General features: G+C 44.3%; 1 protein-coding gene across 1 annotated transcript in view; it reads right to left on the minus strand.

Annotated features, from left to right (window-relative positions):
- Positions 1–15,435, minus strand: part of GREB1L (GREB1 like retinoic acid receptor coactivator) — a 142,928-nt gene that overhangs the window by 32,256 nt on the left and 95,237 nt on the right. Inside the window, exons 18-19 of the mRNA XM_074985832.1 lie at positions 12,284–12,417; positions 9,069–9,408 (exon numbers count right to left, since the gene is read on the minus strand). Coding sequence (XP_074841933.1) covers positions 9,069–9,408; positions 12,284–12,417 — 474 coding nt within the window. The remainder of the gene's footprint in view (positions 1–9,068; positions 9,409–12,283; positions 12,418–15,435) is intronic.

The raw sequence follows: 15,435 nt of genomic DNA on the forward strand, positions 1-15,435 counted from the left end.
AGGCAGGGTGGCTGCAGAGCCTCATGGACAGGGGCCAGGAGCACAGCCCCAGGGGAGTTCACTGAGCCCTGCGGCCACCAGGATGCACACTTGGTCTCCACCACTGGTTGCGGAGCTGTGCTCCTGGTTGCCAACTCTGCAGACAGCCTGGCTTTTCCCCCAAGCATGTCCCCCGTCTCCGCTCCTCCCCGTCCTTCCCTGAGCTTGAGCACCGCAAACGAGCTATTTATGGCACTGCAGACATTCTGGGACAACAGGGGAGGAGTTTCTCAGTGGCAGGGTCTAGCTTTTCTCCCATGAGTGCTCCACCCCAGGAGCACGCACAGGGATGCTGGACCTCAGATGTTGCTGGATGAGGGAAGTCTGGACTATAAGCAGTCTAATCTGTATTTATTACAGGCCAAAAGCACTTGCTTTAACTGGAGGTGAAAAAGAACAATTCTGCCCCTGCAAATGCTGAAATTACACGATGATGTCTAAGTGCAAAGTAAAGGCTAAAATCTAGCTATTAATGCCATAAGGCTAAGGTACCATTTGAGAAAATTGACAATTAAGGTCAGTGATATCATTGACCAATCAGACAAGGTTATCAGCTAGACACCTCGGCACCAGTGTGTCTTTTCTTCATAAACAATGGTTGGAGACTCAAAATGTTCTATTTTGGGTGATTTTAAAGATGAAGGTCTTTTCCAGTGTGGAAGGACAGATCATAATTAAGCCACGATGCTTTAGAATCAGTACTAATACAACAGAATATGATTTCAATATTTCCTCCATCTCCGTAATATTGGACAAGCATCATCAGCTCTGAATGAGATGCCAATAACTTAGCCTTGCACAAAAGGTGAGGCAAAAAGTCTTCTTTGCTGACTGAACCATGAGTACAATGATTGTTTCATTTTTTAATCACCCTACTCCTGGAGCTAGTACTATTGCAGAAATCTGCAAGGCAGATATTAACTTGCAAACATGTATCTTCAGAAGGCACCTAGTTTTAGGCAAGCTCTGTGGAACAGGTGAACAAAATGACTTTGGATATAAATTCAGGATGCAGTTTCAATACGGTGCTATCTTTGTGGAAGCCTGTATGATGGAGCTGTCAGAAGAGCTCCTAGTTCTCCCCGGTGGCTATTAGAAAGATTACTTTTATGGAGCCATAGCATAGTAAGCAGGTTGCCAGTGGTTCAAATGGAGCTTTTGTAATCATTGATAAAATAAAATTCTGGTCCCATATTGGAGGTGATTTTGCTTCCATGTTGAAATGTTTGAAGGAAGTTGTGGAAGTGGATCATTACAGGATGGACAAAAATGGAGCAGTTATTGACCCATGCCTATAGTTGCCAAGCAAGCATGCACTGAGCAGAAAGAGTCTCGTATGGTCTTTAGGCACTTCAAGAAGGTAGTCCAGCATAACACATATCTGATTCTTCTGGAAAAGGGTGGTAATTATGCGCCCAGATAGAATATCATTTCCACTTGATTGCACACCATTTTCTAGTAGACACCTTTCTCCTACAGTTGAGAACAGTCAAGACAGCTCTCTAACATGCACTCTCTAGGTTTGATACCCATCCAAATGGGCTGTCAGATACTTTGAACCTGGACTGGATTGACTGACTCTGCCTTTGCGTTACCTCACGAGGTCTGGAAAGGCCTGGAAGGTGATGTGCAGATGAGCCAGCAATTGAAGACGATCAGCAACCAGCACTACCTGGACCACCAGAAATATGACTAATGCCTTGTCCTGCCACATCTTCCTGATTACTTGAAGTAGTAAGGGAATGGGGGTGGGGGAGGTGCACATTGATTGCCTAACCAGGGACCCAGAAGAGCATGTCCCATAGAGTTCTGACTCAAAGTCCCCCTAGGTCACACTTTCCATTTTTGTGGGTCTCAGGACATGGACACCAAACACGGAATACTGTAGGTATCACTGAGTTATGAAGCCCCCACTTGTGGTCCTGAGAGAAACACCTTCTGAAGTTCTCCTTTGAGGCATTGCATATGTCCAGTATGTGCACTACTGACTGAGTGATTACACCAGTTCCAGAGTTTTACATCTTCTCCAGGGAGGGGTGGATAGCCTCTCCCTCTTTGGTTATGTAGAATATGGGAGCAAGGGTGTACGAAAAGGAGAAACTGTCTGGAAACCTCCCGGAGTGCTCTTAGTTCAAAGCTAGTTTAGGTGCATTTCAACTTCTTATGCTGACCAGATACCTTGCCCAGCCAAACGTGGAGGCACCCCTGTAGAGAGCCTTCTCTAGTGCAACTGGAGAGAATGGGATTCTGACACCTGTACCCCAGGCTCACCGCTTCTATATGGTTGTGACACACTTTGCACAAAGTACCATCTGAAACTCAATATACTGAACATCAGCGTCCTGTTAAAATGTGTATATACAGGTCCACCAACAGAGGGAGGTGTGGTGGGGGACAACTGCCCTGGGGCTCAGCTGCCTCAGAGGGCCCAGGGCTCTGGCTGCCATTGCTGTTACTACAGCAGCAGTGGTTGCAGCTGGAGCCCTGTGCCTTTTGAAGCACCGCTGGAGAGCCACTATGGTGTGCATGAGGTTTTTCAGAGGGCTGCCTGGAGGCACAGCACAGTGCGCTCTTGGAAGCACTGAGGGCTGGTTGGCTGCCCTTCACTTTCTCCCCGTCCATCAGAGGCCCTGCCCCTTATGGGAGTGTGTAGCTGGGCCTCCCCTCAAACTTTTCCCAGGGGTCCACCAAGTCTGTCAGCTCCCTTGTGTGTTATGTATTGTAGATCTGTAAATTAATTTATCACAGTCAGGAGTCTACAACCAAAATTGCAAGAGCCATTTTTTTAAATCTGCCTGCCCATCCCCAAGCTTAACCCCTCTCAGCCCCAACCCTGCCCCCAGGACTAACCCATCTGCCCAAAGAAGCCCCCACCCTAACCTCACCTAAACAAACTCTGCCCAAGTTAGCTCTTCTCATTACCTCACCCACTTTGGTGGATGAACCTACCTTAGCCACCACTGCTCCTCTGACTCTAGTCCCAAGGACCTGACACAGGGACTGCAGGGCCTGTCTGTCTCCCCTTCTGCTGGTGGCAGGGCAGGGAGCCACAGAGGAGTCCACAGCACCAGCATCTGGAGCTGCAAATGACTCCTTATAGAGCCGTACGCGGCTCCAGAGCTGCAGGTTGCCAACTTCTGATCATGATCATGTGTCATGTGACTGGACTTTTATATTGGATGTGGAGATTATTTTATGTGCCCATTGTATCTATTGGCCACAAACGGTGCGCTGAGGGTGGGGCAGGGACTGAGGTGTCTAACGAAAGCTCGTGAAGCCCTGAATTTGTGTATGCAACGTATGTCTGTATCATGTCTGTAGGTAGAGCTATGGGTTTTAGCTCTGTAGCTTTATTAGCAATGTTTTAGTGCTAAGATTCACAGTAGCAGGTGTTAATTTAGCCCCAGCTGGGATAATGGGTTAAACAAAAGCTCAGATGTCGAATTCACATCTCAGAAATTTGGGACTTGTCAATGGAATGCAGCCCACTGGTCAGGTGACCTGGGCTGACCAAAGGAATTGAAATCAGATGCCCAGGCATCCATTCCACCTGCCATGTAAATGACTAAGCCATGCCAGCAAAACCAGTGACCAATGGCATTTTACCACAGACGCTCACCTGGGTCAGATGACATTGACCCTCAAGGGCCTATAGGAAGAAGAAAGGGGATTTTTCCCTTCACAGAAGAAAACAAAGGGGACACAGCAGTGTCTATCTTGAGAGAGAGAGGCTGTGTCTTTTGTTCCTGCCTTTGTTCCTGTGCCTGTTCCAAGCTCCCATGTTCCAGCATGCTGACTCCAGCTTGAAAGATCTCCAATTTTCCAGTACGTAAAAACATGTAACCTGGAATCTAATCCCTTATGGGGTGGCCTTTCAGAGAGTTTCAAGAATCAGCAGATAACATTACTGGCCTGCATGAATAACTGTAATTGATGTATGTAAAGTATCGCTGTAACAATTTTTCTCTCCAACCCTGTTTTTTCTTCCTTTGTAAATAAATCTTTAGGGCCGTGTCTACGCTAGCCAAAAACTTCAAATGGCCATTTCAAAGTTTACCAATGAAGTGCTGAAATACATATTCAGCACCTCATTAGCATGCGGGCGGCCGCAACACTTCAAAATTGACGTGGCTCGCCGCCGCACAGCTCATCCAGACGGGGCTGCTTTTCGAAAGGACCCCGCCTACTTCAAAGTCTGCTTATTCCCATCTGCTCATAGGAATAAGGGGATTTTGAAGTAGCCAGGGTCCTTTCGAAAAGGAGCCCCGTCTGGATGAGCCGTGTCAATTTTGAAGTGCCGCGGCTGCTCGCATGCTAATGAGGCGCTGAATATGTATTTCAGCGCTTCATTAGTAAACTTCGAAATGGCCATTTGGCATGGCCATTTTGAAGTTTTTGGCTAGTGTAGACAGAGCCGAGATGTTCAGATCTAAAGAATTTGGGCAAGTGTGTTGTTTTGGGCAAGACCCAAGTATATATTGACCAGTAAGAATGTCTGGACCCTTTGGGACCTGGAAGAATCTGTGTGGATTGGGTTAAATAGGTTTACTAAAGTACTCACCATACTTGGAGGTTGTTGGTCTGGGCTGGTATAGTAGCTGGGAAGTCTGTGGCTTTGCTTGTGTGGCTTCTGACTGGCCAGTGGGGCTGGAAGAGGTACTTTTGTGGCTGATTGGATTTGCCTTAGTGAAAACGAAATCTCAGCCCGGGGCTGTAAGTGGCCAGGAGTCAAGCAAAGATACCTTGGATTGGTTTCCTTAGTTGTGCCCAGAAATCCCATCACATTACATCACATTATTGTAATTTTCTCACAGAACCCTTATTTTCACTTTGCAGAACCTTAGGGTGCAAGAGGGACAGGCAGGGAAAAAACGAGGAGGTGTTGCCTTATAATAACAGATACATGGACTGAGGTTGAGATGGAAACAGGAGCTAGGCTTGTTGAGATTCTCCAGGTCAGGGTAAAAGGGGTAAATATCAAGGGTGATATCATGATAAGGGTCTATTACAGGTTATCTAACCAGGAAGAAGAGGTGGCTAAGGATTTTTTTGAACCAAAAACAAAATAAACCAAAGCTTCTGCCATCCTCACTGGCCAGCCAGAAGCCACACAAGCAAACCCACAGGCTTCTCAGATGCTATACCAACCCAGACCAACAACCTCAAATTAAGGTGAGTGGTTTAGTAACAGGACTTAGTGGTGATATGGGACTTCAGCTATCCAGATATCTGCTGGGGAAATAACACAACAGGGCACAGATTATCCAACAAGTTATTTGAATGTATTAGAATTTTTTTTTTTTATTTCAGAAGATAGCAAAAGGTGCTGGTGGCTGTTCTAGATTTGATTTTAACAAATAGGGAGGAACTGGTTGAGAATGTGAAAGTGGAAGACAGGCTGGGCGAAAGCGATCATGAATTCACAAGAGTTCATGATTTTCTGGAAAGACAGGAGTCAGAACAGCAAATTAAAGACAGTGGATTCCAAGAAGGCAGAGTTTAGCAAACTCAGGGAGTTGGTAGGTAAGGTCCAACAGGAAGCAAACCTAAGAGAAAAAACAACTGAAGAAAGTTGTTATTTCAGATGGATATTATTAAGGGTGCAAGAGCAAACTAATCCGCCGCACAGGAAAGATAGGAAGTATGGCAAGAAACCACCCTGGCTTAAGAGGAGATCTTGAATGGTTTAAAAGTCTAAAAGGAGTCCTACAAAAAGTGGAAACTAGGTCAAATTACAGAGAATGAATGCAAGTAACAAAAGTACGTAGGGGCAAAAGTAGAAAGGCCAAGTGTATGCCTATAAAATTTGCAGATGATACCAAACCAGGAGGGGTTGCAAGTGCTTTGGAGGATACCACTAGAATTCAAAACAATCTGGACAAACTGGAGAAATGGTCTGAGGTAAACAGGATGTAATTCAATAAGGACTAATGCAAAATATTCCACTTACAAAGTAATAATCAGCTTCACACACACAAAATGGGAAATTACTGCCTAGGAAGAAGTACTGCAGAAAGGGATCTGTGGGTCATACAGGACTGCAGGCTAAATATGAGTCAGCAGTGTGACACTGTAGCAAAAAAACCAAACATTGTTCTGGCTATGTTAACAGGAGTGTTGTAAGCAAGACACAAGCAGGTCTACTGCTCTACTCCGCGCTGATTAGGCCTCACGTGGAATACTGCACCCAGTTCTGGGCACCACGCTTCAGGAAAGATGTGGACAAATTGGAGAAGGTCCAAGAAGGCAACACAATGATTAGAAGTCTAGAAAACATGATCTATGAGGGAAGATTGAAAGACTCGGGTTTGTTTAGTCTGAAAAAGAGAAGACTGAGGGTATATCTGTACTTACTGCAGGTTCAACGCACCGTGATCAGTCTGCCAAGTTTGATTTTGCCACTTCAGTGAAGACACAGCAAAATTGACCTCTCCAGGCTCGGCCATCAACCCTGGTACTCCACACTGCCCATGGAGTAAGAGAAGCCAGCACGAGACTAAAGAGCCCTGATCTACACCAGCGTACAAAGTTGATCCTGATACGTCAATTCTAGCTATGCTAGTGCCTAATTTCTTACTTAACCTCTGATGATAGAACGGGTTCAAATTGCAACAAGGGAGGTTTACTTTGGACCTTAGGAAAAACTTCCTCTCAGGGTGGTTTAGCATTAGGCTGTGGAATCTCTGTCACTGGAGACTTTTAAGAGCAAGTTAAATGAACACCTGCCAGGGATGGTGCTTCATCCTGCTGTAAGTGCAGGGGACCAGACTTGATGACTTCTTGAGACTTCTTCCAGTTCTATGATCCTATGATAGAGGGTTGGGGCTCAGGCTTACTGGGGCGGCTCGCTGCAGGGATGGTGAGGAGCTGCCCCATTACTCTGTTAGGGCCAGGAGGGAGGGGTGCCTCCCCACTGTGCTGGGGATGGTGGATAGGGGCTCCACTGAACCAGCCCAGTAGCTTTAGGGCTTGGAGAGAGAGATCTCACGCCACTGCAGCCCTGAGCAGGGTGTGACGGGAAGCTGCATAACCACACATCTTACCGGGAACTTAGGTTATGTCTACACAGCAGCTAGACAACTGTGGCTGGCCCATGCCAGCTGAGTCAGGCTTACAAGGCTGAGGCTGTGGGGCTGCTTCACTGCAGTGCAGACATCTGGGCCCAAGCTGAAGCACTGGCTTCAGGACCTTGTTGGGTGAGAAGGTCCTGGAGTTCAGGCTTTGGCCCAAGCCTAGGGGTTAATACAGCATGAAACAATTGTACCTCCCCTGACCCCCACCAAGCTCTGTGAGCCCAAGTCAGCCAGATGGACCAGCCACAGGTTTTTCTTTGCTGTGTAGATATATCCTTAAAGTTTGGAATGAATAAGAATTAGTGATTTAGGAGCAGGAAGGAAGGAGGGCATGTTTCTTGCCCTCATGTGCTCACTTCAGCACTAGCACTGGGTTTTTCCAAGCACCCAACATGAAATAAGACAATAAATTTGAGGTTTCACGAGACAATGTGCCTTCTGCTGAGTGGGAGAAAAGCGTGGTCATTCAGAGGTTCTCAAGTATGACCTTTTCATTTCCCCCTTAACTATGGCTCTCCACTCAGTCTAGTTCAGCTACAAGGATTCCCCAAGAATCAGCTTCCACATTAGCAATTTTGATTCCTGCTAAGGCTCATATGCTGCTATGGCACACATGAGCCACAAACAAATGGCAAAGGGCCAATGGAGAATTCCCATAACACAGATTATGCAGAAGTGCAATTACAGGAATTGAAAGGGGGCAAAATCAGCATCTAGGAAATACTGCACACATAAGGGTGTTCCCTTGGTGGCACTGAGCTACTGAAACAGCTCTACATTGGCCCCGTGGCTGCTGCTGCTGGTGATGTACTGTGAAAAGTCAGGGTTGCAACTGGCATGAACTGCAGATCAGCTCATTTTTTTTCTCCAGAACAGCCCTCTAAGGAGGCTGCTGCAGCCAGGCACCAGTTAAAGCAATCACAGTATTTAAAGCCGCCTTTACTCCTGGTTTTTCTTGCTGTGCCAAGAGCAGCAAGGCTAGAATGGCAAATATGCTCTTAAAATACAACTGTACAAGGCTGTGTATAACTGTCTTTCAAAATAAAACAAATCAGAAGAAGAATTTGCAAGTGTAAAGCAGGGACTTGGACTGGATAAGCCAGGAAATTCCTTTCCACTCTAATACCCACAATTCTATAGAAAGGTAGTCAGTCACTTTCCAGTAGTTTCAATAGGGTTGGTAAAGTCAGTGTGGGAGACAAACATTGCTAATAGCATCATGCACTTGCAAACACATACAAGCTAAACATCATCATGCACTCACAGACACAAACTAGCTAAAGAAACTAAAGTCTTAACTGAAGTTACAAAGAAGAGGCTTTTGCCATGCAGCAGGCTGTGAAAAGAAGCCTATCAGAATATTTTACCAACTATAAGGGAAGGGAAGGCAACAGATGGAAGGACAGAGACAATGACAGATAAATGGACAGAACAGAATTAGTTCACCTAATTGTAGTTCATCCTGGAGGGATATAAGATCAGCTCTCAGAGAGCCAAGGAAATAATCTACTTTTTAATGAAGATTATTACATGCTGTTTGTTATTCAGTTTGGAGAAGTTAGATGCCATGCTTTTACTTCTAGGACCAACAACTTAATTTTTTCCTGCAACTTAAAATGCTTAGGATGACCAAAAGTACACTACATTCACACAGAAAGAACCATATTAAATGTGTTCTTTTCCATGTAATAACTAAGACACATGCCCATAAATGCGTAGGTACACACAAGAGTTTTACTTAAGCTCTGCAGCAGGAGTGGGATTCCATAGGTCCCATAGGACCCACTGCCATATAATCAGGACTGGGACAAAAAATTCAACAAACTATATGGGAGTGGACGGGAGATGACATGAAGGGATGGGATTAAAAAAATTGGCCCCTTGCAGAGTTTTAATCTGTATGACAACATTGACAAGTTGACGCAACCTGCACAGAAACATTTACTTCCTACTAACCTTTAATCGTGTGACAAAGTGCTTAGCAACAGTAAGTTCTGAAGCTGGGTTCCCAAGAAGGATCTCAAAACGATACTGCAGACCTAACTTGTCTCTCACTTCCTGTAACCTCTCTCTTGCCAGCATTGCTAACTGCACAGAGGGAACTCTAATGATAAGCATATGGCCGCAACCATTTTTATTCTTTCCTGGTGACGTGATGAGGTCATCCATTATGCTGAGTGTCTCCGGGGTGCTGTGATCTCTAAGGGAGGCCATGGTTGTGAGAGCCATCAGGGCTTCAGAGTACTGCTGAATAAGAAGGTAGCAGCGAATCACCATGCTGTGCAGCCTGGGGTACCTTCAGAGGAATACAGTTATTATGTTGGTCAGTCAATATGCTCAATAAAATTCTCCCATGAAAGTCAGCTGTGAAAAGGGCAGGCCTGGATGGCAAGAAAATGGAGCTCATTTTATGCGTACTACATAAATGCAGAAGTTGCCAACTTCTATTCGCTATTATGAGCTGTAAGTACATCATGTTATTTTTGTTGGAACACATGGCATGTACAGCCATAGAAGGTACAGTCTAACTCAGACACTTAATATCAGTACAAACACATCACACAGACTGATGATCCAGTCTCACTTAGTAGTCTAAGTTTTTCATTTTAACTTCTATTGTCATTGGAAAAGTTTGTGGAAGAAAGGAATTTTAAGGAGGAATGTACCAGAGGGGTAGCCGTGTTAGTCTGCATCCACCAAAACAATGAGAAGTCCTGTGGCATCTTCCAGACTAACAGATTCATTGCCCACGAAAGCTTATGCTACAATGAAGCTGTTAGTTTATAAAGTGCCACAGGACTTCTCGTTGTTTTTAAGGAGGAATATAAACTTACAGCACATACTCACCTCACTGATGTCTAACACCAACAGACTTGGTTGTCTGGGGGGAACCAAATCTGGGATCTCTGGAGCTTAGTACATGAGTCTCTACCTCTATTTGCTAAAGCCACAGAGCAGACTCATGAATGTCTCTGTAAGTAGTCTCAGTGCCACTAGATGGGATAGCACACCACACCCAGAAGGTGTGTTGGATACACATGCAAAGATATTCTAGTGCAGAAGCACACTTTGTTATATTTCAGACTAGAACAAACAGTTTCGCTTTCAAGCAAGACAATACTATTTTTCTCCTACTGGAGCTCAATTTAGTGACTACAAATCCAACACATAGAATCAAATACAGAAAACCCTTGAAATACTCATTAAAAGCGAGTTATGCACAACTTGAAGCTGCTCTGTGGCCCCTTCTCCCCGAATTCCCTCAGCAGCCTGGCTGTCAGCCTGACAGCCACACGGCTGGAGGAAAGCAGGGGGAAGGCTTGCCTAGCTGCCTGCAGATGTGAGCAGCTAGGCAAGCTAAAAGCCCCTTCTCTCTGTTCGCCCCCAGCCATACGTAGCTGGAGGAAAGTTGATGGGGGGAAGATAGGGGGAAAGGGATTTTAGCACAGCTGCAGGCAGCTAGGCGAGCTAAAAGCCTTCTCCCTGCCTTCCCCCAGTGGCATGGCTGTCAGACTGACAGTGGCACCACTGGAGGCAGACATGGAGAAGCAGCCAGGAAACTGACCTGCCTTGGTGGGCTGGTCAGTTTTCTAGTCGGGCAAGTGGAGGGAAGCTGGGAACCAAGCGGCAGCTGTGATGGAACTGGAAAACTGACCAGCCATGAGCTGGTCACCTTCCTGGGTCACTCAAGCAGTGGGGAGACGGGAACCATGCTTCCCCCTGGTTCCCAGCTCCCTGTCACTCTGGGAACCAGGAAACCTTCCCGGCTCCTGCAAGCCCAGGGAGGCTGGGAACCAGGCTGCAGCCTGGTTCCGCCTCCCCACCCACTTGCACAAAAATTTGAGTTACGTGGGGGTTGCAAGAATACAACCCCAGTGTAACTCAAGGGTTAACTGTATTAAGAAAAAGTGAAAACATGAACTAAGAGAAAGCCATCCTATTACTAGTCATTGTAACAACCTACAGCTCTATTTAATAAACATGTAACTATAATATGAATAAAAGTAAGTTTGAACAATCACAAATGACAACATACACAGCATGCTGTATTGATGAGAACAGCAGTGTTTGAAATACATTAGTTCCCACACTTGGCTTCTCTTATCTCTATGTAACAACACGTCCAGCTTTGGCTGTGTGGAACAGGATTGCTTTATTGTCTATGGAGGGATATGGAACTATTGCTAGTCATAATCTGGTCCTGGTCAGCAAACACCAAATGTTGTCACTGTAAAAAGGTGTTTCCCATGACCCATATGAAATGTTTTGAAATTCTCATTTCATTTGCTGTGTAGTACGTAAACGTGGATCATGTCCACATCTGGCTAAGTTGTCACACTCTGCTAAGAAACCACACCACAAAAACTGATTACCCTGTCCGCCTTGTAGATCAAGACTAAGGCAAAATGGAAAAGCAGAAAGGGCAAGCCTGGACCACCACTTCGTAGGCCATTTACATTACCTGGCTAAGAAGAGGACTTCCGTTTATGAGGCTATCAATCTGGCATCTTTCATTACATCTAAATTCATTACAAAATAAATTGGAACAAACTCCTAGAATTCCAGTATCAAGGGGCTGTTCAAATTCCAAAAGCACCATGCTTAAGCCTAAACACATTGAAGTAACTGGTGCATTTTTGGAACGCTGTAACTGAAATGTCAAAAAAGTTATAGTGTTTATATTTGGTTTATTCCAGGTTATGCACATGTAAGAGTGGTGAGACAAATGTAAACAGAACCCATTACTTTCACTTCCTAGATGACAATACTAGATAAAATTGAAGAATACAAAGAAAATACCTGTGTGAACTTTGATCCTTCTACCAAATATCTGGTGCTACTTATTTAGCTGATTCCATTTAAGACAGAGTAACTGAATGCCAACTAGAAGAAGCACATGTTTAGGACCAAATTTTCCAAACTGGCCATCTAAATGGCACTCACAGTTGCACATGTACATTTTTGAGGCAAGAAGGGGAAGTAAGGCAGCTACTTTTTAACACCTGTCACATAAAATATATCCAATAATTGAATAAAAATGTTATTTCATAATGCTCCCCAACCATTTCTTGATGACCAGTTACACCATGACATTATTTCTCTGTCCGTTTGTGACATGGCATGTAACACTGGATCCTGGTGAAGCCCAACTCAAAACTCTTATCATTTACCTTTCTAAGAGTGTGTTCACCATTTTTTCAAAGTTTTCATCACATCTCAGCAGAGGACTCATGATTCCCCACTGCAGAGATTTGCTGTATTCATTCAAGCCAAAATACAGCTTCTCCTCACTGCTCATTTCCTCCTGTTCCAAAAAAGGTATTACAAACAGAATGAAAGTTAGAGACCATTCATATTTCTCCTGTATTACGAAACCAAGTATTTTTTCCTGGGAAAATATATTTGATTGACATTCTGCCCAGTGATAACTTTTGCCACGGAAAACAAGATGGTAAATATTCAGGGCTAATTTAACATTTAATTAAATCTGTTAGAGCACAGAGACACACACCCTGGAACTCACAGCCTTCCTAGTCTTAGCAGGAAATGCATGGGATTTAAGATAATGGATAAAAAGAATATTCAGAATTATAATAATTAATGCTAATACAAATTTTGGAAGGAACACTAAACCTCATGCTACCTAGCTTAAGCCAATATTTTCCAGAGATCAGGCTAAGACCCAAAGAGGGAGAAGATAATTTCACCTTTGTCTGCTGTGGGATTCTTACACATTCTCTGAAGGATGTGGTGCTGGCCACTGTGAGAGACAGAAGATTGGACTAGATGGACCCTGCATCTCATCCTATAAGGAATTTCCTCTGTTCCTATGGGATCAGGGATCATTCACCTATTACAAATGTAGCTTAATCACGGGCTGCTGTCTTTCATATTTTTTTCCTTTAAAGTGCTTTTAGTTTTAGATACAGTTATTCCCAGCTGAGCTGATGTCAAGGTGTCTCCCTTTCACATAAGCATTGGTTGTCAGCATTATGGTGACTGCCTGCATAGAAGGGCAGGATACTAAGATGACACTAACAGTAAATTTCAGTGTCATAATCATAGAACTGGAAGGAACATTGAGAGGTCATCAAATCCAGTCCCTGCACTCCTGGCAGGACCAAGCACCATCTAGACCAGGGGTCTGCATCCTGTGGCTCCAGAGCGGCATTCGGCTCTTTAAGGACTTCTTTGTGGCTCCTGATGCTAAGACTGCAAAGTAAAAAAAAAAAAAAACCCTCCTGGTTATTTTTGATAAACGGTGAATGTCTATAAGCCCAAAAAGGAACAACTCATATCTAAATCGAAAATACTATGTGATCTTTAAACTTTGGACCGCTCCCCCAGTGCCCTCCAGAGACAGAAGGTTCAGAAGTGAAAGTCAGGAAGACAGTGGTACAAACACACAAACATAAAGTGTGAGGAATTAGAATATGTAAGAAGTTTGGGAACATCCTGCAGTAAACACGTACCACATTACAAATCATTGTGTGTGCGCTGTTCATAAAAGAGGGGTAACAAAAAGTACAGTTTGATGTTATTTATTAAGAACCATCTCATATTGACATGTATTGTGGCTCTTGAATTATTGAGTTTTTTTTACCGAATTTGGGAAAAAATGGCTCTTCTTGCTACTTTGGTGGCTGGCCCCTAATCTAGATCATCCACGACAGGTGTTTGTCTAACCCGCTCTTACAAATCTCCAATGATAGAGAGCCTTTTACCTCCCTAGGCAATTTATTCCAGGGTTTAATCATCCTGAAATCCAGGAAGCTTTTCCTAACATGCAAACTAAACCTCCCTTGCTGCAACTTAAGCTCGTTGCTCCTTGTCCTAGCCTCAGAAGTGAAGAAGAATAATTTTTCTCCCTCCTCCTTATAACAATCTTTTTAGGTATAATAAAACCCCGAGATATGCGCAAAAGTTGCGCGAATCTCAGGTTAACGCAACTCTGAGTGACAGGGAGTTGGTGCCTGGCTCCAGGCTGCCCACCACTCAGGGGACCCAGGAAACTGACCAGGCAATCCTGTCGGGGTGGTGGGAGTCAGGCTGCCACCTCTGACAGGAGTGGTTTCTCAGCTCCTTTCAAGGGTGGCAGCCTGACCCTTGGCTGCTGCCATTGACAGAAGCTGGGAAACTGACCAGCGCAGCCGCACTGGTCAGTTTCCTTTCTCCTGTGAGCAACCGGCTGCCCAGAGCCAGGCTCTCAGCTGCCCACCACTCACAGGAGACAAGAAACTGACCAGCTCTGCTGCACTGGTCAGTGTCCTGGCTCCCCCAAGTTATGTAAAATTTGACTTACGTGGGGTCATGCAAGAGTGCAATCTCTGTGTAAGTCTGGGGTCTACAGTACTTCAAAGCTATTATGTCCCTGCTCAGTCTTCTCTTTTCCAGACTACACAAACCCATTTCTTTCCATTTTCCTTTATAGATCATTATTTCTAGACCTTTAATCATTTTTTTCTGCTTTTCTTGTGTCTTCTCCAATTTCTCCACCTATTTCCTGAAATTCAGCTCTCAGAACTGGACACAATAATCCAGGTAAGGCCTAATCAGCATGAAGTAGAGAGTTACTTCTTGTGTCTTGTTTATAATACTCCTGCTAATACATCCTGGAAAGATGCTTGCTTTTTTTTTTTCTTTGCAACGATCTCACACTGTTGACTTATATTTAGCTTGTAGTCCTGTATGACTCCTTGATCCCTTTCTGCAGCACTTCATCTGAAGCAGTAATTCCCATTTCGTGTGTGTGCAACTGACTGTTTTCTTCCTTAGAATTTGTCTTACTGGAATTTCATCCTCTTTACCTCAGAACACTTTTTCAGTTTATACAGATAATTTTGAATTCTGACCCTATCCTCCAAAGCACTTGCAACCCCTTGCAGCTAATAGCATCCACAAACTTTACGAGTGTACTCTCTATACCTTTATTTATGAAGATATTGCATGAAACTGGACCGAGAACTGATTCCTGCAGAATGCCACTCATTATGCCCTTCCACGACTGAGAACCACTGATAACTACTCTCTGGAAATGGTTATCCCAACAGCTATACGCCTACCTTATAGTAGGTCTATCTAGGTTGTATTTCCTTAGTTTGTTAACGAGGTGGTCATGCGAGCCTGCATCAAAAGCCTTATTAAAGTCTAGATATACTAGCTCTACCACTTTTCCTCATTGATCTAAAGGGGATGTTATCCTATCAAAGAAAACTATCAGGTTAGTTTGTCCTCTACAAATCCATGCTATTACTTACCATCTTATTGTCATCTAAGTGTTTGCAAATTGATTCCTTAATTAGTTTCTCGACACAGAAGTTAA

Source organism: Carettochelys insculpta, chromosome 2 (assembly GCF_033958435.1).
Source record: "Carettochelys insculpta isolate YL-2023 chromosome 2, ASM3395843v1, whole genome shotgun sequence".
NCBI lineage: Eukaryota > Metazoa > Chordata > Testudines > Carettochelyidae > Carettochelys > Carettochelys insculpta.